The sequence below is a fragment of the Bacillus rossius genome, chromosome 1 (genome assembly GCF_032445375.1).
Source record: "Bacillus rossius redtenbacheri isolate Brsri chromosome 1, Brsri_v3, whole genome shotgun sequence".
In the NCBI taxonomy this organism is placed as follows: Eukaryota; Metazoa; Arthropoda; class Insecta; order Phasmatodea; family Bacillidae; genus Bacillus; species Bacillus rossius.
The window spans coordinates 115,498,935-115,525,080 of NC_086330.1; the positions used below are offsets into that span (position 1 = coordinate 115,498,935).

Below are 26,146 nucleotides of genomic sequence, written 5' to 3' on the forward strand. Positions count from 1 at the left end.
ATAATAATAATGGAATAAATGGTTGACAGCCGATTAGGATAATTTTGCGTTGTAACTAACAAACTAAGCATCGGGCAGAAAAAAGCCTAGGCGTAGAAAATGTCCGCAGTAAAATTCTAAACAAGATATCTCCGTACATTATTCCTCTATCTTGTAGGGTTTTCAAATTATGGTCCAATCCAGCCCAGTGATATTTTCTGAAACACTAGTTCTTAACGTCGCTTTATCTCACAAATGAAGCATCGGACAGGGGACCTGACCGTCCAGCGACATTATCCAGCGTGACTCGGCTGGGGATTGATGTTGGATAAGCTTGGTTGTCGGCAAGCGCTGGGTAGGGAGAGGCTAGCCGAGAACATGGAGAGAGGTAGAGATTAGAGCGGGCAGAAACACCAGGGGGAGTGGGGGAGGGAATGTGTTCACGCAGCACACAGGCAGAGCATGAGTCACTTGACTGAGCAGCGTCGCTGCGTACAAGGCAAAATCAGGTAGTCCGGTGTTTAAAATTCCACTCCAGAATCTTAATTGGTACTTTACTGGACATCTGTATATAAATGTTTTGTTACAACTTAAACCTACAGACGTAATATTATTGGGTAATTCATTGTATTATACAAGTTCATCTTTTTACTTTGGTATAATGTTTTAACATTAAATAGTAAAGTAAATCGGCTAGCGTATTTTTAATCTTTGCCCAGGAATTCCCAGCGGTCCAATATTTACGTGAACCATACTGTACCACTTTTGCCGTGAGGTAGTAAACAAGTCCCGGAAATGTTTATGTGTAGCGGTCTCCCGACCTTTAAACAGAGGCTGGGGAATATAACACTTGCCGATCCGAGCCACACACACTCAGCAACTCGACACGGCGTTTGGTGAAATAAGTAAAGACAAAGTTTAACACGGTTTTTAATACGGCGTCACTGATTGCGCTAAAATTAAATTGGCGCAATTTTTGTTTCCCACATGTGACCATTTATAATTTACTGTAAGCATGGATAATAAAGTTTAACCACTTGACACGATAGACGATTCTTTATTTTTTATTGTACGAATGCTAGAATCGTTTTTTTCCTGTATCTGCGGCCTGCTTCTACCAAAGACAAGCTATCTGTAAGTAAATCTAGAATTTTTATTTTGTCAATCAAACTCGGTACTTTGCGATTCATATTCGGTTTTAAGTATCACTACGGCCTTTCTTTTTAGAAGACTTTGACCACAGAATCGTGTGTAACCGCACACACTGCACTTACTTTGTTACGGACACTGACGAAGCAGATACTGTGGCTAACACCACGAGACTGGCAGCAGCAGCTTGTGTGCCGCACGTGTGTATGGCGGCGTGTGGCGCTCTCGTAGGCCGTGCGACAAACTGTGCGCGGCACGCGGAAAAATAAAAACAATTCAACATTTAATATTTATCTTTAAAATTTATTATTTTTATTTTTTCACCCGTGTTTAGTGGAAACTGCGGATGCAAAGTCCGCACAAAGGCGGGCCGTCTATACTGTGCGTGCTTGCCGACCTATTAGAACACAGGCGGTGTTTTATGCCTTTTGACCTTGGTCACATCGAAACATCGCGGTTATGCAATAACGCGGGTAAAAGTTATGTCCCCCGACAACCGCGTTAAATAGGGAGTGTACCCGTATTTTAATGTTATGTTTGTGCTCTAGGGAAAATCTAGATCTGTTTATCTGTTAACTGATTTGTTTACATAGCCGCTTTTATAAGAGGTGTGCATAACAAATTAAATGTTAACATATGGCTGTGTGTTTTAAAGTTATATAAAACCGGTTCTTAATTTCATAAAAGTGTTTTAATTTTGTTAAGTTTTAAACGTAATAACAAAGGATCCAGCTGCTTGCAACAGCAGGCAGACAGACGCGCGCGCGTGTTGAAGGTCACGCCTGGGCGGGCAAGCCAACCTGCTGACTGACGGTAAATATGTTACCACTTATCTCCCGTTACACTGTGCCATGTTTTCTTTATCTAACGTATTCGGTGGTAGGCTTAAAAAGATAAATGATATGACATATGCATTTTCAAGTATTATTCTACGCATTTATATTATGCAAAGATTACTTCCCTACACATCTTGGAACACATTAAATAATTTAGCCTTATATTTATGGGGACTAATGCTTCAGAATACACGATTTCGATTAACACGAACATTTTTAGGAACGAATTAGTCGTTCTAAGTGAGGGATTGGTGTATTGTTTATTTGTACTACAGGTCAGTCTCCTTTATTATATTTTAAAGTTATGGCAAACAGGGCTAAGTAATGTTAGGCACTCGTGTATTGACAAATATCATCTGCCATTCATGCAGTCCTGTGTTTGTAAACAAACGAGGTGTTTGTTTACGTTTGGGTCACATCAGTCCAGCATAACGTGTGCCTGTCGTCATATAAGTGTTTCACCACAGTTTGCAGCAAGCATGTGTCTATTAAAGAATAATTCAACTGAACCAAACCAGTTTTCAACCTTCACTTTTACTGTTAACCTGTTACTGTTCCATAACCTATTTAAAATTAACAGATGCTGACAATTATGAGAAACATTCAATTTTAATTTGCAATTTAACATGAATTAGAGTTACACAGAATAATCTTACATCCTAGTCAATTCTGAGAAATGAACTTGGTGATTAAAGCAGCATAAGTTTTAGTGAAAAATCTGAAAACAAGAAGTTTTTATTTCTCTTACAAGCCATAAAATACAAAAATATTCACAGCCACAAGCTATTAATGGGAGGAGACAAAAAAATGTTGCCAATTACATTTGCATAATGAACTTGGCACAAACACTTGCACGCCTGGCAATAAATAATGTTTTATTTTTTCAAGTGTGTTAACAAATGTGACTTGAGTTTTGGCATGTTCCCAGGAAGGAAGCTGCACTTATGACAAGCTAGTGGCTTCTCCAATAACAGTTTGCTTTTTTCTTTTGATGCTGGAGCAAACTTCTTATATTTTTCTACTTGAGAAATCACACCTGAAACACATTTTTATCAAATAAAATCAACATATTTAGTACAAGTTAATGAATATTAATTAAATAGCTTCACTGATGAAAGTTACACAACCACAGGACTGTAAAAAAATTCTTCACCATTAATAACTTTGCACATCAAAACTTAATTTATTGATTATTTGTATTTCTTTGGTTTATTTAATCTACAAGCTGGCATCAATCATTATAGCTGAAGTAAAATATCAGTAAACAGTTAATAAAACTCTTGAGACTTTTTGAAAATTTGTAATCACATGCAATATGCTGAATGAACTGCGATTCAAGCAAAATTTTCCACACACAATTGCCGCTTCAAGGCAATTCCTGTAAATTAAGTATGTATGTAGTTAATATTTTTAAAAAAATTCAACTGTTAAAAATTCTTCAATAATCTTAGTGCTTAAAACAGTTTTATTTTTTACTTGCCTCATCACCAATAATATTATTTAAGGGCCCTGCCTAACTGGGCACACAAGGGGTGCAGAGCTTCAGTAAAAAAAAAACATGTGATTTGAAAACTGTTCAAGATATCAGAGTGGGGTCTGTTTACGAAAAGCATTAAGAAAGTACTGAGGGTGGATGGGTAGTTCTGGTTCTATATATAGTTTTTCAACCATATTTTTAGAAGAGTGAAAATGGCTAAAATACATGTTTTCAGAACAATTTTTAGGCATGTAAACCCCTGTACATATTCTTAAAAGCATTCAAAGGACTTGTATCACCCCTTAATCTTTAATTCTCTGTCATATGATATCATGGTCACTGCTCAAATCTCACAGTTTCCCTATGTACGACGAGAAGACTGTGTGCCAGTCCATTTCCTTGTGCTTAGAGGTGATACCGTGCTCATCTTTTTTTCCTCACCTCATTTTTCTACGCTCTTTCCGAGGTCCAGGAAGCAGTTCACAACAGCAGCTTAGATGCACAATGTGTAGCGTGGAAAACCATTGAGTGTGCATAAAGTGCAGTGTGCAAATGTTTTAATGGTAAACTTTAATGTTAATAAATATATTTGAAACAATTTTTGTTCAATGCATTTTTTCTCTACAATGTGCTGCTTTCAAGATATGATGTGAAATTAAAAACATTTTTGTAATGTGTAGGGACCTAATTTTTTACTTATTATTTCATCATTGGTTGGCTGTAACAACGTAACAAGTACTAGTTGTTATGAGAAAGGTCTTCTTTCATTCTGAATTCTCGTAGTTGTGAAGCTTAAGGAACGAGGGAAGAAATTAGAGGTTAGTAAAAGAGGAAGTAGAACCTTGTTTGATGTTGGAGTTAAAGTGAATTCACTGTCGCAGCTGAAAACTCCAGATTGTGCTGAAAAAGTGGAGTTTGTTGTTCCTGAAAGAATTGTTTCCTAAGAAGTAGGCAGTGCAGTTGATATGTCTCCAGAATTGCGAAAATAATATTGTTGTTCCTTAGAGTAATGTTTTGAAAAGTAAGATAAGCAGTTAATTTATCTTCTTCAAAATGTGAAAATGATATTGAGTTACCTGAATGCCGACAATATCAGATTGGCAAGTGTCTTCTGACCTTGGAAATTTATAGAGTAGTTACTTAAATGTAAGTATTGTTGAAACCATTGTTCGTAAAATGCTTGACAGCCTTTCAAATGATGGGAAAAGGGCCTTTCCCAGAACTGTTTTATTTTCTAATCATAAGAACGGGTAAAAAGTGTTACGAGATTGGCTTGTGTGGAGTGAAACGAACAAGTCACTGTTTTGTTTTCCTTGTAAATTATTTAGTTGCAGCTCTGATGTCCCTGAATCTCAGAAATCTGTTTTGTGTAGTAATGAAGGGTGGAAACAAGAGTATCTGTGATGTAAGCTGTATAAAAAATTGCCATCTCACGAAGTGAGTGCTCACCATAAGCAATGCTATATTAAATGGAGAGAACTAGAAAGCCGATTCAACCAAGGAACTAACTGACATACGTGATCAATTAGATGCTGAAATTGGTTTGGAAGTAAAATATTTAAGAGATCTGTTTCACAGGGTATGGTCTGTAGTTCTGTTAATTGGTGAGAGAGGCCTTGCATTTAGGGGCACTTCTAGCAAGATTGGAGATTCCAATAATGGGAATTTTTTAAGAGTTATTGAATTTTTAGCTCAGTATGACACACTGCTAAGAAAGAATGCAACCTAAGTACAGAAAGCTCAACGAGATGGCAAAAGGCTACAAACTCACTATCTTTTTCCTGATTCACAGAATGAATTCATTGAGGCTTGTACTGCAAGGGTTCTTCAAGCAATATTTGCAGAGAGAGAGAGCGAGAGAAAACAATATTTTGCATTACTAGAAGATGTAATGCCAGATGCAGCACATACTGAGAGCAGACAATTTTCGTCTTAAGAATGATTTAGATCGTGATTCGTCATTTAGGATACTGAAGAGATTTTTGAGTTTATTATCTAGCAATGAAAACAGGACAAGACATTGCACATCTGATCATTGGTGAGCTGGAAAACAAAAAAATTCCTTTGACTGACTGACTGACTGACTGACTGACTAACTGACTGCAGGGAACAGGGATTCAACAACAAAGCCAACATGTCTGGCATATAAAATAGTGCACAAGTTATCATTTGTGAACTGAATAAGCTTGCCATATTTTCAAATTGAGGTGCACACCGCCTAAATTTGTGTGGCGTGAATGCTGCTGAGTGTTGTGAAGAAGTTATTACGTTTTTCGGTACAAAAAATTTATAATTTCTTTTCTCGTAGCCCACAGTGATGGGAAATACTGCAGAAAGAAGTTGGTTGACCCTTGCACAGCCTTTCTAAAGCAAGATGGTCTGCTTGAGTAGACAGTGTCAAAACATTTGCTAAACATTTGCTCCTTATCAAGCGTGTACTAAATAAATGCAAAGATGCATTTGTCAGCTGGGAATTTCACAATATCTCAAGTCCTTCAATTGTATTTTCATTGCTACAGTTTGGTTGGAAATTCTTGTAACAATTGACTTCAGAAACAGTTCTACAAGCCAGAGATGCAACTCTTGATGTAAAAGTTGCAAATAGCAATAGTTTGATTGAACAACTGAAGCAGCTTCTTGATCAATGGAAGGATCTTCTAGCCAAAGCAAAGCTAGTAGCCAAGGCTATGGCTTGTAAGAACCCAGATAACAGCCTTCCTCATACAATCCAGTAAGAATAATTTGTTATAAACATTTTTTGTCATATTTTAGGTTAGATTTAAAGTTTTTCCTTTTTCGAAGTTATTGTGAAAATATTTCTCCGGGTTTATTGTTTTTATTTTTAAAATTCATAAGTTTATTTTTCTAATCTATTTTCTTTTGCTAGATTCTTTGTGTGGGAAGGCGTGCTGACGTAATTCTAATTCGTTTTTTCCACGACCGAGGCTTTGTTTCACACGCTAGGCGTGTGAGTCACGGTCTCGGGAGTGTGAGAAAGAGACAAAATCGCTGCGTCGTGGGAACAGAAGTAACCATTTCGTGGAATCTTCTGTTGCTATGCGCCGTGATTGGCTGAGAATTACGTCAGCGAGCCCAGGACACTGCCTGCACAAAGGGAAGGAAGGCTGTAAGATCAGTCATTGTCCAAGCACCAGGACGAGCTGTCGTTCGGGCGGCGGGCCGAGCAGGCCGTGGCCGGGCGATGGCTCAGTGTATTATATATATTTTTTTTAGGTATATTTAAATTTATTTATTCTGTCCGGAATATAGTGTAATTTTTACATAAATAAATAAAACAGGTAATACATCGAACTTTTGTGTATAAATTTCTTCTTTTTTCATGACCTGTAACCTGTATGTTCCACTCATCACCAAATTTGAATTAGCCAGAAGTGGTGAGTGGTAACAGGCTACTGGTCTTCCGACCGATAATGATTTTCAGGAGAGAAGAAGGAAGAAAAGAAAATACTTCCATGATGTAATCAAAGAATATGGGTAAATTTCTCTAATGAATGACAAAGAGATACTTGAACAGGAATTCAGAGTGAGTGTTTTTTTACAAACTTATTGTCTCTGTTGTAAGTGTACTGACTGAAATTTCTGTCGCCAGAGAAGTAAGCAGTATGTTTAAATTTTTGTGGCACTAATTGGATATCAATGACATTGAAACTATCTGCATGACACTGTGAAAAATATTCTGAGGACATAAACACAGAGATATCCGAAGAATTTAAACATCACAAATCAATTAATTCATGTTTCGAATATAGGTCCAAGCCAGTTGAAACCACTCCAGCTTTTGAACGATCTGCAGGGACTAAAACTGGACAGTTTATTTCCAAATGTGTGTATCACTGTTTGAGTGTTCTGCACAATTCCGGTTACAGTTGCCGAAGCCGAAAGGTCCTTCAGCAAAATGAAGGAAATAAAAAATGTACACCGATCAACAATGTCTCAAGAAAGGATTTGTGGGCTCAGCTTGCTTACCTTAAGGGCCTGATCTGGCTCGGTCATTGATCTACGAAGATGTAATAAACGATTTTGCATTAAAAAAGGCACGGAAGACAGATTTGTTATTATTACTTTTGAACTACTAAATAGTTTGTAAAACAATGTTATTGCTTAGTAGATCCTTTTCATGCATTTCTAATTTGAAGTTTTAAGTAATATAATACGGTGTGGGAGTATGATTATTTTGAATGTCGTTATTTAGTTTCAAAGTAATTACTGTCCTGTTGTAAAACAATTTGAAGTGCTTCTAAATTGTATATATAACATATGACTTTTTAAATTGTGTGATACAAATGAGTGTTGAAGTAGGATGTAAAAAAATAATTGTTATTCTTAAATGCACGTCATTAATGATTTTTCATCAAATAAGGTGTATAAAATTAATTTGTGTAAATTTTTAATATTTATTACGATTATTGGATGTAACTGAACGTGGTTTTATGTTTTTCAATGTCTTTGAATTAATAACATTTACTATTACTATAAAGTATTTTTATAATAATATTCTAAAATATTAATTCAGAATTAATTATAGAGAACACTTACGTATTTTATAAGCACTCATATAGGGATGAGATTTCATATTATTGTTTGAGAATTTTTTGCAAGTTTAGCATTGTATATTAAAATTAATATGTAGTGTGATGGAATTAATAGTGTTAACTTGCACTGAAATAACACTTACAATTGCCCTATATTTATTTATTTTTTGTAATTAGAAAATTTTTAGCCATGTTCTATTGAAAGAAGCAATGTATAATACATTCTTCACTTAGTGTAACACAAAAAAAAAGGTAAGCAGGGTGGTTCTACTGGCCAAACTGCCCAGGGGCCCATAAACATTTGAACTATATCCAGGGGCGTAGGAACCGGGGGGGGACAGGGGGGACGTGTCCCCCTGAATTTTTTGGGTGGAGGGGACTGTCCCCCCCAACTTTCTAGACCGTGATATTTTTACTTTATAATATTATTCTGCCCAACTTTATTTGTAATTTCTTCACTCATCAAATTTTATCTTAAGGAAACAATAATAATTTTAACATCAATGAATCCAATGGTTAGAATTAAAAACTGCTTAAAAAGCACTATTTTGCACTTAGTAAGAGGGGAATGGGTTTACATTACATCAAAATCATTATTTGTTCCCCCCAACTTTATGAACACAGCTACGCCAATGACTATATCAAGGGTTGTAATTGAAGCAGTGCCCTCGCCACATGTGGTCTACAACACAATCTACTGTACTATATCATTACTGAAATGCAACTTACTTGAATTTCATATAATTTAAACACAATTCTAATGGTATTGTGCTTACCAACTCAAATGTCGTTAAACAGATCAAATCATTCAACAAATAAATACCTAGTACACATTCCAAGGTAATGGCTAATGAAAGGGCCAACCAACAGCTGGTAAATATACTCACTTTCAGAAGGAACAAAGTACTCTGTGGTGAAGGAGTTCCAATGTTTCTTTGTCTTCAGCCAAGGAGAGTTGAAGTCATCACTAATGACATGTAGGTGTATGTGAGACATACTGGGTACTGCATGATATCCCAATCTGGAACAATATATAACATTAATATCTTAACACATAATCTCATTATTGAATCTGGCATGATACACACTCACATTCTAAAAACATCATAGTTAACAATATATGCACATTTTAAATTACCTAACACTCATTTCTTGGTTTCTGGTACATTGTTTCAATGTTCATATTGCTCCCACTACGCTTGGATTCCAGTGTTTAAATGTGATAATAATTGGAAGAACTCTAGTACCCTTAGTACATAAGATTTGTCTTAATCTACCATTGCTTGATTATCTGCAAATAGTATTAAAGAAAAAAGGTACTGCATAGCTACTTGTATCCCAGCTATAACTCACGTACCTTGAAATTTATTAATTTTTTTTGCTAGATGCAGCTAAATGACTCACTTAAATGTTCTCTGCGAGTTGACCGAAGCCAGTCGTTCACCAACTTCTTGTATATGCTTCAAGAGATTCAAGTGACTGTTGGTCAATCTATCCATAGTAGGTATATCTTCTTTAGGGAGAACCAGATAGTGATATTCTGCCTGCAGTATAAATAAATTCAAACTTTCAAGAAAAGACTACGAAATATGCACATGCACACACAGATACAGATATAAAGTTTTACTTAATTATGCTCACACAACCACTCATTTACATAATTTAAATTGAAATAGTTTATCAAGCAGTTTGTTTATGAATAGATCATAAACAAATTTCATAGTGTGAGGTGAGGCAGTGTTAAGATACTGGATTCTCATTCCAGAGGAACCAGGTTCCAATACCAGCTTAGCCATCCTGAATGTTTTTTCCATGGTTTTCTGTCATCACGCCAGTAAATGCTGAAATGGTTCCTTACAACAACCCATGGTGTCTCCTCAGGTCCAATAAGTCCTTTAGGGCATGTCACTGCATGTTAAACGTCCAAAGCCAGTGGGGTATCGTGTGACAACGAGCTGACAAACAGTCGAGAGAGAGGGGAGGGATTGATCCTGCAATAACCACCCCCAGCAGTGACATCGGTTGCTGCAGCATTGTGTTCACAACTCTTGACCGAGACACCTGCGTGTGTATGCCCGCTAGGCCCTTCACCTTTGTGCTACCTACTGCACATCCATCTCGTGTTCATGTCTTTGTTGTATAACCAGGGTATCCTCGTCGGGCAACAATCCTGATGCAGACGTCACAGCCACTGGTGGCATCACGACCCTGAGTACACTTACCACCTTGTGTTCACCATGGACTGGCATGCTGCAATCACCTTTCTACCCTACCTGGCACTCTTTCTGAGTTACCCACACCCATTATCGGTCATTCCATCACCCCTGTGTTACACCTGCACCAGTCATTACAATCAATGCTATTACAGAGTCTTTCCCCTGAAATGTGTTGTCTTGTGCTAATCCATCTTCAAATTTTTGATATATTTAAATAAATAAATGAACTTAATTTTATTCTTGTAACATTCTGCTCTCCTGATCAAGAGAGGGTTGATTAGATGTAGTTAGAAAATAACCAAACCAAAACAGTAGCTTTTAACTATCACTGAAATACCATTTAGACTTATAAGTAACTGTGTGTCAATAAACCGGATTTTCAATTAGAGTTTCAAAACTAATAATTTTTTTTTATTGTTAGGTTCTTCGTCCACCGAGGAAACCAATCGTAGACAACTGGTTGCGAGTGACCGATTGCGTGTAATTGGTTTCGTGCTTCCTTGTCCACCAAGGAAATTTATTTGGGAATAGTTGCGAACATGTCTTCATCAGAAGAGGATGTAATTAGTGGATATTTGTACATACGAAACAAGAAACGGAAACGATTTTGGGTACACCCAGATTTTGCAAAACAGCACGAAAAGAGATGGTACAAAATTGCTAGTGAATTTGAAGATCCTGTAAAAGTGTAAAGTTCAAACAAACATACAAGATGAGCAGGGAAAGTTTTCGCGTGCTTGAAGGGCTCGTAGCCCCTTTCATTACATATAAGGATACCAACTACAGAGAAGCAGTTGGAATTTCAGAAAGGCTGCTGATAACATTAAGGTAACAAATTTGTTGTCATTTATTATTGTACAAAATATTGTTGCTGTATGAAATAGATGCTAAGGCATTAGTGACGATAATATAATAAGATTATCAGGTCTATTGTTATGGTTGACTCTGGAAAGAAAATCATTAAAAAACTTCCCATATTTGCAGAGAAAAATATTTTGTCCACACATTTTAATGGCAGAAATTCTTCCTTTGATGCTGAATGTTTCACATTTTCGTTGTTGCCAAAAAAATTATCATCAAATGAGTACATGAAATGATACGTCACATGCATATCTACTTAATTACATTACTTCAATGAACAAAAGCAATGTTTGCAGAGAAAAAATCTCATTAACTTATATTGATGCAGGAGATACCAATTTAGAAATGTTATTTATTCCTACTTTAGAAAACTCTTATGCCACAATCATTAAATCTGATGATTATATACTACACCTATCCCTCACTTAGCACTACTAATTCGTTCCTGAAAATGCTCGTGTTATTCGAAATCGTGTATTCTGAAGCATTAGTTTCCATAAATAGCAAGGCTAATTTATTTAATGTGTTCCAAAATTGTACAGTAATATACTTTACGTAATATAAATGCGTTGAATAACACTCAACTATAAATATGTCACACCCTTTATCTTTATATGCCTCTCATCGCACTTTGTATGACAAACACGACACTGCATAATGGGAGGTACGTGGTTATGTACTTTATCGTCAGTCGGCTGGCTGACTTGCCCGCCTGAGCATGACCTTCAGCTCACGTTGCGTACCTTTCCAAACCATCCTTTACTGACAGTGAAACAGATATTACTGTCGCAATTCAACTTGCCACAGCTGATGTTTGTACAACAGCCGATAGCGTAGACAGACCTGCGCGCGATTCTCTTCCCCCCTTGTTTGGCTAAATGTATCCCACAGCACATGTTCACAGAAGTTGAAACAGACTTCGTGGCGTCGTGCTAGACTTTTTTTTTTTTGCCTGCCAAGATTTCGTGCTAACTGAAGTTTACAGACGTGCTATTTGAGACTGGGGCAGTAAAATAAAAATCGCGCTAAATGAATTCGCACAATCTGAAGCCGTGCTAAGTGAGGGATAGGTGTATATTACAAAACGGTTCAGTGTGAGTTCCAAATTGTTTTAGGTTTAACACACCACAACTGTTCATTGTTCACTTAAAATATAACTTCACTTAAGTTCGTTTCATGGTATAGCCATGTTTTTCACAAAATCTTTGACCTTTGGGCCACATAAAATATAGCACATTAGTATTAGTTTTCAAACCTGGGAAATGCACGAACTGTTGGAATTAGCGTATTTCCAATATTCTGAGAGTACATAGATGCGCCACTTGAGGAAATTATTGGTGTCGTAGTACGCGAAATGTTGTCAACATTGTCTATTGCATCTAATACCTGGCGGCGAAATTGGCGAAACAGTGAGTCAGTCATTGCTTCTACTTCTGGAACTAAGCTCAACAAAAAAGTCTTGCGAGCTCTGTCGGGCTGTTCAGAAAGTTTTATTTTCTTCTCTAGGAAGTATTCCATAAAAACATCATCGGGTGTTTTTCCTTTGGCTTTATTTTTGGGTTTAGTTTCCATTTTACTTTGCATGATGTTCGCCATTACCTTGGTTTTTGGGGTCCCCTGGATATTCGTAGCCATGCAGCCAGCATCATCCTTCTCAGCTGTAGGCCCATAACCTTCCTGTGTTTCGCTTGGATCATCATCCTGAATTTCAGAATGCTCTTCATTCTCCTGATAGGTACAACCAGGTGATGGTAGATTACTGAGTACATACGTACTCATTGATTTGGACTTTTATATAAGGAACAACGAACTGCATTACATCATTTAAATAGTACTGTGCTTTGGTAGATGATCCACTGGGCAGCAGCTTCTGTTTTCGAACAAACACAGTTCTCAGGTTCTTCCACCTCTCCTTGCAGTTTGCCACTAAACAGAATAAATACATGGTTGTAACTTTATACAGTTGTATATTGTAGAACTACAAATGACGAATAATAATTTAGAAGTAACAAATGTTATTTCTATAAAAAATTTAACAAAATATTTCATTGCCTGTGTAATAAAATTATTAGTTGGGAACAGAACATAGTCTCGTAATGTGACCATCTATTTTTGTCAACTTTTTTCTGTAATATTTCTTAACGTTGATTATTTTAACTATGTATCATTTTGTGTAATTTTAATGCCACTTATAACTAATTTCAGGTATCTGGCAACTGGAAGCAAGTACACTGATTTGGCAGGTTATTTTTTAAGAGGGGATAGTACAATTAGCCACGTTGTTGCACAGACAACTGCTGCAATATGGAAAGCCCTGCATCCAACCTACATGAAAGTGCCAACTACTGAAGATTGGCTCCAAATTTCTGACAGTTTCTACGAACTGTGGAATCTTTCAAATTGCATCGGAGCCTTTGACAGTAAGCATGTGCGTATACAAAAGTTGCCCAATTCCGGCTCAACAAACTATAATTATAAAGGATACCATTCAGTTATTTTGATGGCAGCTTGTGATGCGGATGCATGTTTTACAGTGATCGAAGTTGGACATGCTGATCGGAATAGTGATGGAGGCGTATTTAAGGCATCAAGAATAGGTCGTTGGCTACAGAAAGAGGAAAATGGACCAAATTTGCCAAACGACCAGGAGTTAGTAAACGATGGAAGTGGAAGAACATTTCCGTTTTACTTTGTCGCGGACGAAGCGTTCCCAATTGGAAAAAATATGTTGCGTCCCTATCCGAGAAGGGCATTAAACAACAGAAAAAGAGTTTTCAACTACAGACTCAATAGAGGACGCAAAAGTATTGAATGTGCTTTTGGAATGAACAGCAAATTTGCAGTGCTTTCCACTCCTATATCAAGCAAGAATGTAGCAACCGTAAACAACATAATTCGTGCAGTGTGTGTGCTTCACAATTTTATCAGAAAAAGAGAAGGAATTATTTATCGACCTACGTACAACTTGCATGACCATGACGAAGAAGAAAATGTTCCCGGGAAAATTGTAGAGGCTGTTCCAGAGGCACCGACATTCTCAGACAGAATGTCAGCAACAAACCATAGGGATTATCTCTCGTACTACTTTTTGAAGCCGCGTTCTTCCATACCGTTTCAGTGGAAGTATTACTTTTTGTGATATTGTGTTTAAGACATCGTTTAAAAAGCCTTGCGTTAATAACATTTCGCAAATAAATGAAAAAACAGTAGAGACTATTTGTTTACATTGTTTCTTAACAAAACCAACAACATTTTATGCAACAATGCTTCGTATGTTAAATTCTATTAACGATTAACACTTTCAAGCCCAGCTATCATGTTATTGTTTTGGCCTGACATCCCAGCCATTTTTTGTTGTTTTCATTAAAATTTTAAAATTTTATTTTGAGAAAGAATTGAAATATCTTTACAGCTATCAAATCTTTGAGACTATATACTTCATAAAAAAAGGAATTTATCTCGTATTTTGATAGTAGAATATTTTTATTTTATTTTGAAAAAGTGCTTTATTATGTATTTATAGAAAACTCAGACATTATTATATAAGAATAAAATAAATTATTTATATCAATGTATTTACATCTTTTTCTTATAAATATGAATTAGACAGTTATTACATTGTAAAAAATTAAATCTTACATAAATATTTTACATTGGCCATTTTTTTACACTGTAAGAAAATGATATCAGATATCAAATGCTTTAGAATTGATACTTTCTAAAATAAAAATAAATAATTGCCTAGCGAATTGCAAACACTGTTTAGATCAAGTATAATAATTTCAAAAAAAAATAATTTTACATGTATCATAAATTTGTACACTGTAAAAATGTATTTAAATAACTATATTATAATCTAGAAACATTTTGTTCTCGATATAAAACCTTATCAGTTACTACTTGTAGGGTAATGAATACTATTTGAGTGTATCAAACTCACACCAAATAAAATTATTTTACATTTAATTTTCTACACTGTAAAAAACACCTATTTATATAGTGGAATAAAACTCTCAAACACTGATACTATCAATAAAAAAATCAATTACTGCTTGGAGGGTTATAAATACTGTTTACAGCAAAACACACTTCGAGAATGATGATAATAAAACACATGCAATGATCCAACATCTGTTTGCATGCCTTCTGAATTTCACGTGTCCAAAAAGACATGTTTTTTTTATTTCACATAATTTCCCTTAGTGTGGTATAGCCTAAAGCAACCTGGGATACACAATGCCACTTGACACTGAGAGCACCACCAGCATGTTTCTCTTCGTGTTGCTTTTCCTGTTTCTGCTTTTCCTTTTTCTGAACAGACTTTACAAATCCGTGTCGGCTGAGATTCTTTTTCTGTAGGAGGAATTTTGTCAGGGAAGTGCCTTCCTGTAAGCCTGTTTGCGTTCGAAGCACTGCCCACATCTTCATTTTCATTTTCCGCTCCACCTTTTTTGACCAATTCTTCTCCCAACTCTTGCATGAATGTTGCAAGATGGCAGTGCTTTTTGTCGTCTGCTCTTCGTGTCTCCTTGAACAAGATGAAAGCATTCACAATAGACATTACAAAGAGGTGGAAGAACAATTTTTTCAACCACTTTAGCTGTTTTCGCTTGAATGGGTAATATGCTATTAGCTGATCATTTCTGTCTACTCCATTTTTGTGAAGATTGTAGTCCAGTATGGCATCGGGCTTTGATTTAGTCTGTTGGCCTTCCTTTGTTTGAACAACTTTCTCAGTGCATGTTGCTTGATGAGCTGTTGACAAAACTAAAACATCTCTCGTGTCTTTCCATTTTATACAAAGGAGATGATTTCTTCTCATATAAACCATTTCTTGTTTCTTTATTTTTTTCCTTACAATAGCATCTTTTGGCAGTTCTTTGCGATTTGGCATGCATGTGCCTTCAGCTTTAGTTTTACGTAGCCATAGATAGTCAAAAACAGGCGAACTGTAAAATCTATCCATATAGACAGTGTATCCCTTGTCAAAATAATCAGCTAATATTCTTTTCAAAAGTTCAAGAATGCTATTATCTGCAGCACCTTTCCCAGTGTAGACTTCCATTTTTAGCACATAGCCTGTTGATGAATCTCATACCACAAATAATTTGATACCATATTTTTCGGGTTTGTTTTTCATGTACACGCGGAATATGATGCGTCCTCTAAATCCACACATGCCTTCATCCACTGTAAGGTTGGCATACGGAATGAAACTGGACGAGAAGGCTGTACAAAGGTGATCAAAATAAGGCCGAATTTTGTGTAAGGGATCATGGCCAACTTCGTTCCGGGGTATACAAGTTCTATTGTCATTTATGTGAAGATTTGCCAAAATAGAACTAAAACGGTTGCGGCTCATGATGGATGGTGCAAACTGTGTGGATATGAATGCAGATTTTGACCAGTAGTCTCGTAGTCTTGGCTTTTTGACGAGACACATATGAATTACGATGGCAAAAAATAAATATATTTCTTGCAGTTTCGCTGGTACCCAAGAACTCCACATGCTATTTTTCTTCAATTTATTTGCACGTCTTTGTCTTTCAACAATTGAAGCTGCATACTTGTTTGTCTCGTGTTTGATTAGTTTTACTACCGGTGCTGGAAAGAAAATCAAAAAGCAGTCAAGGGGTGTGGATGTTTCTTCAAGGGGTGCTGAGACACCACTGTGTTCCTGAAATGATGGCAGTGGTGGGGGAGTATCAATAGGTGACCACCCCAACTCAGCATCAGTGACCATTCCTGGTTCTTGACTGCGTTTTCTTTTACTCCGGTTTGTGCCAGATGTGCCTGGAATATCCAGGTGAACAATGGTGTCGTTTTCATTTTCTACAACAGAAATTATCGGCAGGAGTTATTTATTTTATAAATGTAGCCTAAAGTAAAGATATGAATAAAGAAATATTGCTACTGAAATAGCCCTATACTTTTGGAAAATAATAATTATATCTAACACTAATTCAATCAAGGCTTGAAACAAAATTGTAGTAATTATAATAATGTGAAATAATTGTTTCTTCCAAAATACCAATTACATAGCGTATATTGGCATAGGCTCAAACGCTATGACACTGTATCAGAGAAAAAATTGAGAGTTCAGCTATGTTGCTGGAATTATTTTATTACATTACATTTATTATATATGATGCAAATTATTTACTTACTGACTTATGAGATCTCATTTCGTACAATTCCTAAACAAATAACATTTTGTACAAATGCTTACACTCTTTACAGAGCAGAAATGAAATAAATAATTTATCTTACCTTCAACAGTGCTGCTAGGATGAAAATCTGGGTCTGCATCTGAATCGTCCTCTTCCACTTCGCCATCCGAAGCAGAATCGTAAATAAATTCATCTGTCTTATCTCCACTATTATATTCATCCATTTTTCATCACAGAAATATTCCGCCACTTGCCAATACAACTAAAATTCGCGGGAAAATCATTTTACAGCGCAAGTAAAAAAACACCCGCTATTTAGTTACAAAAAGGAATACCAGATAGCAGTAGCGAACAAAACACGTTAGTAGAGAAAGAAAAAAGAGTTACAAAGAAATGGAATATGTTACGGCCAATAAGTTCCTAAAAATCCAACAGATAGCAGCACTTATATAAAGAAAATATACAGTAGAGACCCAAGAAAAAGTACGAAAAGCTTTTGCTCAATAATCATTCGGCAGTTCAAATCAGTTCATTTAAATGTGTAAGCCCGAGCGTGCCTCGGGCTTGGGCCGTTCATTACTTAACCTAAGCCCGATACATACTCGGGCTTGGGCTTTAAAGTGTTAAAATTGTTTATACAAGAAATAGTAGGCCTAGCTATTTCAAAAATGATTCTAACTAACAAAATTTTGCTTGTTAAATGTAAATATTTTGAATGACTATTTTTTACGTAACTGTTAATTACATTTTGAACAAACAAAAATTAATGGCCACTACTTACATGACATGTCTTCCGAAGCTTTAGCTATTTCCTCCCATGCAGCATCCACAGCATCGCGTTTGGAATAATCTGATAAAGTGTAGTTATAGAGGCATGGATACTTCTCTACTTCCAGCACAAAACCGATATTTAACTTTAATTCTGATTTTGAGAGTGAACGTGGCATTTTAAGTATGAAAAAGGAACACACAACAGACTGCACATGGTGAATAATCGTAAGCAACTAACGCCTGGCGATCAACATATTTGGTCGTGCGCGGTTGGTTTTCTCTCGGGTATAGTCGTTGTCGCCTCGGTGGACGAGACAACTCGAAAAAGCATTACTTTTAATGGATTAGTCACATCACGATAAGTCGCGCGATTGGTTGCTTTGTCGTAGGCGACTGATCGCTTGGTTTTGGTTTCCTCGGTAGACTAAGGGCCTTACAGAATAAATCAACACTTTAAATTTGTGGCAGCCTTGCAGTTACCTCTCTAACTGGTTATACGTCACAAGAAAAAACAATATTTCTAGCAGATACAGCTTCTCATAACTTATGAATCTGAGCTCCCAAGAACTAGAAACCAGTAAATGAAAGCCTGACTTGATCATTGCTATTTTCTACCTTTGGATATTTGTCCCTGATGACGACAACATGCTCATCATCCTCGACAAACAACTTGGGATCTTTCATTGATTCCAGCAACCCCAGCGCCCAGGGGCTGGCTGGCTTCTTCTTCCCGAAAGTTCTTTCATCATCTGAAGGACGTTTCGTTCCCATGACCTGGAATGAGCAAAAAGTATTTGACATATCTTTAGGGTAGTCAACTGCATGACAATAAACATCCATTTAGTTTCTGCTGTGATTTATATGGTACTACTACACGCCCAAGCCAACTGTGGTCCCGGGAAAAATGTGAACTACCCAAGGTCAGACGGACCCCTCCCTCCGCCGTCATCCCTTCCGCCACACTGTCCCCTCCCATTCCCTAGTCCGCCTCAATGGTCGAAGCGCGTCATGTCGCGGGTGGGACGGCAAGTAGAGTTGTTAACATAAGTCACGACACAGTGCGCGGATACGTATCGCTGTTCAAGTATTTCACGGATCCTTTGAAAGCGGAGCAAGGTTTCGAAGCGTGCGTGACTGTAATATAACGTGTTATTTTTGAAAGATTTGTGCAATGGGAGTGCATGACTTGATGTAAGCTTTTGGACATACGCCATTGCTTAGCACATGTATGTCTGTAGAAGAAAACTACAAAAAAACACAAATGACAAAAAACACAAATTAAGCAAAAAAATTGCTGTTGTCAGGATCTAACGCCACACAATACTCCACAACAGGAATATGGTCAACAAACAAAGAAAAACAAAGAAAAATGGACTAACAGAACGAAAAAAAACCACAAATGATGACAGCACAAAAATACTGAACCCAAAAAATTCAGCACAACAGTTGAAACGAGACAGAAACACAGCAAAACGAAAAGACGAAACAAACACAATAGTTTTCCAAAAAATAATAAACAAAAGAGAAACGAAAAAAAACCCACAAATGATGACAGCACAAAATATTGAACCCAAAACAATTCAGCACAACAGTCAAAATGAGACAAAAACACGACCAAACGAAAAGATGAAACAAACACAACAGTTTTCTAAAACAGAAACTAGCGACGTTTCGGGAATTGCTATCTGCTCCCATCCTCAGGCAGAGACGCACATGGTATGGAAGCATGGCAAAATGCTATTTTACATGTAAAACATACAAAAGAGAGTACTCGACAGGTGACTGTCTAATAGAGCACGAAATTGAGAAAATTGTTGTTAACTTTGGCGAGTCCAGCTCAGACAGTGAATGGGACTTTTCGGACAACAGCAGCACATATTCCAATGGTAACATATCAGGAATTGAAGAACTAAATGGCTGAGTGGGCGTTTGTTACGTGCACTATGCACGAAACTGTGTTGAAATGTTTCTTGCATTTTTTTCATTAATTAATCACACAAACAATATTTTCTTTGATTATAGGCATATGTATACCGACATGTATGTTAAATATGGTGCTAAGTGAAATAATTATTATAACACAAACGGTACGATGTGATGCTGTGACACACTTTGGTACACACTGTGACATCTTCGTAGACACTGTGTTTCGCTGTTTCATACAACTGTACATTCACCTTATCACAACATTTCTTACTGCACGACTGCGCTTCATGGCCATCGTTGCGTACACTTATGAACGCATGTGTATACTCCTTGCTTCCACAGCTAACTGTATTCCCCTACTGCCAACCCCTCCTCATTCCCCACCCCTCTCTCACTGCGACACTAGCGCTCCCGTCACTCCCCTCCTCGGGATCACAGTTGGCTTGGGCGTGTAGTAGGTATATATTTTGTATTGACAGTTTATGCTTTTTTTTTTTTTTTTTTAAATAAAATTTTTTTAGAAGTGACCAAGATTCCATTTTCAATGTGGAGCTGATATTTTCATCAAAACAAGTTTGCACAGCGCCAAAAGGTTTTTAAGATTAAGTTACGGTAGGTATATAAATTGTAAGTATAATACAAGTATTACAACTATATCATGCTGTATTTATATTTAACTTTAGTTTCGTTTGCAAATGTAAAATAAATCCTAAAATGAATTAGGGTAAAATAATTACCTACTAGAATTACAAGTAGTTGCCTGAATATTTAACTGCTAGTTCAGGAATTGTTTATTTGTTAATGAAAGTATAAAGTTTTCAATCATATCTGATTTTAATGAAGGTTGGATAATGCATGCTGTGAGAATAATATATTACCTCTGATAGTTATATTAACCTTTATTTTACCTCATTTAATTTTTACTTTATGAAATAAAATTTAATCCTAAGGAGAGCAATGACTCTTGGAGCCTAGCAGATGTGTGACGATACATGTTTGGGATATTTAACGCACTTTCACTGCAAGGCAGGAAGTGAGGCTGTACCTATGCTCAGTTCTTGGAGGACAGGTTTCTGGAGCAGTTATAGGAGACAGTAGTGATGGAGGAGGGGTTGAGGTAAAAATCTGTCAGCTAAGGGCCAGTTAGCCTTATTTATAGTATGAATAAGATAACAGAGAGGTTGGTTTAGTCCAGTCTCTACTAGATTGCAGAAAAAATATATATATATATATTCATGGTCATTTGTTTTTTAACTATCACATGTTAACTGATAAATATTAGTAAAATTTGTCATGGCTTAATATTGCCTCTACCATTTATAAACTTAAGATAATCAAATAGTTTCAATCAAGGGCAGCTTATTTTGTGACAAAAATACATTGAATAATCTTTCCTTTTTAGAGACTCTTGGAACTTTCCTACAAATTTTTTTTTTTTACTTTTTCATCTCCCAGTAGACACTGTTAACAGGTGTTAAGGAGAAATAATGGAATCTGATGGATTGATGACAGGCAATGTGATTTAATGAGGTGGTTTTCATGTGAGATGCTAATGGCAGGGTTGCTGGACGATATAATGGAAACATTTATATACGTGTGCTTTGTGAACATTCGTTAAGGTATCGCATGAGGCGAACAAAATAGCTCGCTACTTGAAGATGGTGAAATAGGAGATATCTACTGAATGCAAGGAAGAAGTGGTGAGGGTGGGAAAGGAAATCAGAGTTTGGTAAAGTGATATCTGGAATTGCACTTACTCCAGAACACAATTTCCCTGAGATTTTCTTGTTTTCCTCAACCGTGTCTCATTAATCACTCTAGCAAGACAAGATAAATATATTAAACTAAAAATGCTTATCAAAAAACCAAACCAACCACTGTTATGTCCATCAATGCTATGCAACCAATGCTACTATTCTGTAATGCAAAACTACTGCAGTAAAGCAAAATTTGAAACAATAAATATTTAATTGTGAACATAAGAATAACTATTGGCATTTGATTGTGCTTCAAAAGATTTAATGTGTAAAGAGTTTATTCACTGATTCTTTTTCTTACATTTATCCATTGATGAAAACAGACTGGCTTACACGTGAATTTGTGATTAAAATACACATTAGTTTTAAGACATTGAAAGAACACACTTATATTAAAATGTTAAAAATTACACCAATTTGGGAACTAGCATTTTGTAAATTTCCCTGTTTTTACCCTATTATGAAGAATCATTTGAAATTTACAGTTTTCTGTTTTACTAATTTTCCTTGTCTGCGGGAACCCTGTTACTTTTACAAGAGAATAAAATACAACTACTGGGAATTTGATCAGATCTATCAGTTTTGATAGGAGTTTTATTTGTTTACGATACTGACTGAAATAATATACTAGTATCTGAAATCTCTCTTGCTAAATATTGTGCATGATGGAAAATAAATCATGCACAATATTTAGCAAGAGAGATTTCAGATACTAGTATATTATTTCAGTCAGTATCGTAAACAAATAAAAACTCCTATCAAAACTAGTGTATATTGTAAAACACATGTATTTAACACTTTTACCGAAACCCCGGTCTCACAGACCGCAAGGAAATTATACATCTTAATGTTGGCAACACTAGTGGGACGTCTCGGGTCCACCTCCCTAGTACCTTCCCCCCACCCTCCCCTCCTACTGCTGACACATCCTTTGTTCAGTTTGAGTGCGGCACTTGACCTTGACTGAGCCCTAATCGTAAACAAACCGGTCTCCCTGACCGACGGTTTCTGTAAGTGTAGTGGTGAAGCGCGGTCACACAGACCGAGGGTTTCTGTTTATGTTTGAACTGATTTCTTTTTTTAGTTTTTAGTTACGTTGTAGGATTTAAAGTAGTGTGTGTAACATTTTTAGGCTGAATCTGTGTTTAAGATATTGTTTTGTACTATGGATAAGGATCAGGGTGGTAGTAATCAAAACCGACCCCGAAGACGTTTGGACCCTAGTGATCCACGGTTTGGTGATATTATCCAAGATTTGTTGCATAATGACGTCCCTGACGATGAAACAAGCAATGTAAGTGAAGTGGATGACTCCGACGAAGATCCCGACTTCATTTTACCAGGGCGCGAAGGACAAGTTATAGATGACAGTTCTGAGGAAGAAGATGAAATTACGTTAGAAGAGGATGCTTCGAACGAACCAATAGTGGATCAAGCTAATCAAGCTGTAAGAGAAGTCTTTTTCATTGAAAGAACTAAGAAGACTGAGCTAGTAGTGCCAAACGCATGGACCAACAAGCCACCACCCCGAAATGTGAGAACACCTGCTAGGAACATTATTAGGGGCTTACCTGGATTACAAGCACGAGGTAGAACACTCGGAAACCAACCAAGCAAAAAAGAGGTATGGCAGCTATTGTTTGATGACGTAATTATGAACATGATCCTGGTAAACACCAACATAAAACTTGAAGCCGTAAGAGCTGGTTTGTCAGTTACGACTAAAAAAAACAACTATAGAGATACAGACATTGAGGAGCTCAACGCTCTAATTGGATTATTGCTGGCATCATCAGTTTTATCTTCAAATGAAGAGAAAATAACTTCTGTATTTACAAAAGATCCTTACAGTAGACCGATTTATTCAGCGACTATGTCCATCAAACGATTCGAGATACTTCTAATGTGTCTACGCTTCGATGATTTTAGAACACGTAATCAAAGAAGAGTAACAGACAAAGCTGCTCCTATATCTGAAATATTTGGAAATTTCATTGAAAACTGCAAAATATCGTACTCAGTATCTTCTGAGGTAACGATTGATGAGATGCTTGTACCGCTTCGAGGGCGGTGCGGGTTTAAGGTGTTTATGCCAAAAAAAGCTAAGAAATATGGAATCAAAGTCATGTGTCTATGTGATGCTAAAACCTCCTATCTTCTAAATGCTTACATCTACACCGGAAAGAGTTCTGATTCCGTGGGACTGAGTGAGACAGAAAAAACCCTTGCCATACCAACTCAATCTGTAGTAAGACTTTGTAAACCGATCGTAAACAGTAACAAAAACGTTACTGCAGATAATTGGTTTAGCTCACTTGAAGTTGTAGATGAGTTACTGAAAAGAAAACTCACTTACGTTGGCACAGTACGAAAAGACAAGAAGGCTATCCCAGAAGTATTTCTACAAGATCCTGTACGTCCAGTTGGCTCATCATTGTATGGATTTAGAGACAGAATTACTTTACTGAGCTATGTGCCAAAGAAAAACCGAGCTGTTATCCTCATTTCATCGATGCATCATTCAACTGAAACAAACGAGAATAAACGCAAGCCTGAGATAATAGCGCATTATAATGCAACTAAATGTGGAGTTGACATCATGGACATGAAGTGTGCTATCTATTCTTCGAGCCGGCGAACAAGAAGATGGCCAGTAGCAATGTTCTACAGAATGCTGAATATTGGTTCCGTGAATTAGTTCATCCTGTACATGAGCTACAAGAACTCTTCTCTTCTGACACGATTCGAGTTCATAAAACAGTTGAGTTTTGAGCTCATCAAACTCCATCTTCAAAAAAGGTTCTCTCTTCCAAGCCTTCAACGAACCCTGAAAGAAGACATCAGAAGAGTGCTTGGAAATGACGTGCCAGCCGAAGAACGTAGAGGCAAGGGAGAAGGAGACGAAGCTGACGCTGGACCGAGTGACAAAATGGAGAAGAGGAAAACCTGCAGTACGTGCCCAAGTGCAAAGAAAAGGAAGACGGCCTACAAGTGCATACTTTGTTCAAAGGCTGTCTGGAGTGCAGTAGAAAACTTTGCTTGGAATGTGCAAAGGAAGTCATCTCCTAATCAGATGATGTTTTTATTTTCTTTGAACATTTGAAAATTCATTGAACATTCTAAAACATAATATTTTGATCTTATAATGATTTTTTTCATACGAAATAAATGTAGTTTTTGGCTCAATTGGTTTTATTCTTTCAATAAACACCATTTTTCATACTATATAGGGTAATTACCATTAAAACCTAATGGAATCATGGGTTATATTATATTGAGGTCTGACAGACCGGGGGTTTCGGTTAGTGGTGTGAGGCCTAGGGTTTCGGTAAAAGTGTTAAATATGTATTGTAATTCAGCACTACTATATTAGAGTACATATACGTCTTTAATACCTTAACTTTATTACTGAACATGAGCAGTAAAAAAATGGTTTTTGTCAGATAACAGATAAAAAAAAATTAATTTCATAAAAAAGAACCAATACCAAAAAAGCAAAAATTGTGTACTTGGCCAAATTTGATTAATGATGCATTAAAAAAACAATAACATACCAAACTAGTAATGTATGTGTAATATAAGATACTAAAATTAAAAAAAAAAATTACCATACCATTAAATTAACTAGGATTTCAACTGTTATACTGTATTACATAATGATACTGATATATTTTACAAAGTTTGGTTACACTAGGTTAGTTAGATTATTTAGGGTAATAATTTAATTAACAATACACCAAAAGGTTTATTTCAATATTGTGACAACATTGAGTTATATTCTTACAGCACGGCTTTCCATGAAGTAATAATAAAATTTCAAAAATACGTTTTTAAAAACTAGAGACGTTTCAGTATTTACCGTGTAAAACCCTTATTACTGTTCTGTGCTGTAAACTGTGTTTCTAAATTACTACCTGAGAAATTTCCGTTTATAGGTGACATTAACCTTGGTCAAGTTCCATATGTATATGACCAACACCAACAAAATACATACCGTAGGAATCCATGATGGTTTTACATTAAAAACCTCTATTTACAAACATTAACTCAAGATAATAGAGACACATTTTTAAATTAAAAAAGTCAGAAATGAATAAAAATGACTTAAATTTGTAAAAAAAACAATGTACAAAAAATTGTTTAACCAGAAAATATTTTTGTTTTAAATAAACGTACTTTAAAAAAATACTAACTAAATATTAACCTCGGGAAGCTTACAACTCACATAGTTTCGGTTCTCTGCAAGAATTTCCGAAGGTATTCGATGTTTTTCGTTTTGGTATTAACGCCACTTCAGCCGCTTAATCAGAAGTTTCCAATGAAGACAAGCATTTTGTGACTGACCTAACCAATCCTTCGATTTTTTTAATTTCAATTTTTGAGAGAAATCCGAAGGTGCACGAACGTGGTAGGGAACCGAAACTATGTGAGTTGTAGGCTTCCCATTAACC

The 26,146-nt window shown here is 36.3% G+C and overlaps 1 protein-coding gene across 3 annotated transcripts; it reads right to left on the reverse strand.

The window, feature by feature from the left end:
* Positions 1 to 2,668: 2,668 nt before the first annotated feature.
* LOC134542696 (aprataxin) lies at positions 2,669 to 25,849 on the reverse strand. Of its 3 annotated transcripts, none has more exons than XM_063387182.1 (5): positions 25,690 to 25,849; positions 18,628 to 18,786; positions 9,399 to 9,538; positions 8,882 to 9,015; positions 2,669 to 3,000 (listed from the first exon to the last, which is right to left on the reverse strand). In XM_063387182.1, the coding sequence occupies exons 2-5, from the start codon at positions 18,781 to 18,783 to the stop codon at positions 2,840 to 2,842; spliced, it is 591 nt and encodes a 196-aa protein (XP_063243252.1). In that variant the 5' UTR covers positions 18,784 to 18,786; positions 25,690 to 25,849; the 3' UTR covers positions 2,669 to 2,839. The 3 variants fall into 3 exon arrangements, with proteins under 3 accessions (XP_063243252.1, XP_063243244.1, XP_063243236.1); XM_063387174.1 differs by lacking the exon at positions 25,690 to 25,849 and adding an exon at positions 25,610 to 25,685; XM_063387166.1 differs by lacking the exon at positions 25,690 to 25,849 and adding an exon at positions 25,555 to 25,663.
* Positions 25,850 to 26,146: the final 297 nt, after the last annotated feature.

What these genes read in the sequence shown, in the direction of transcription:
- LOC134542696 (XM_063387182.1), bottom strand. Translation starts at nt 18,783, where the DNA reads ATGGGAACGAAACGTCCTTCAGATGATGAAAGAACTTTCGGGAAGAAG. An exon ending in TCAGGGACAAATATCCAAAG is followed by an intron (nt 9,539 to 18,627) that starts GTAGAAAATAGC and finishes TTTATACTGCAG; the next exon opens with GCAGAATATCACTATCTGGT. An exon ending in GTACTTTGTTCCTTCTGAAA is followed by an intron (nt 3,001 to 8,881) that starts GTGAGTATATTT and finishes AATGTGTTTCAG; the next exon opens with GTGTGATTTCTCAAGTAGAA.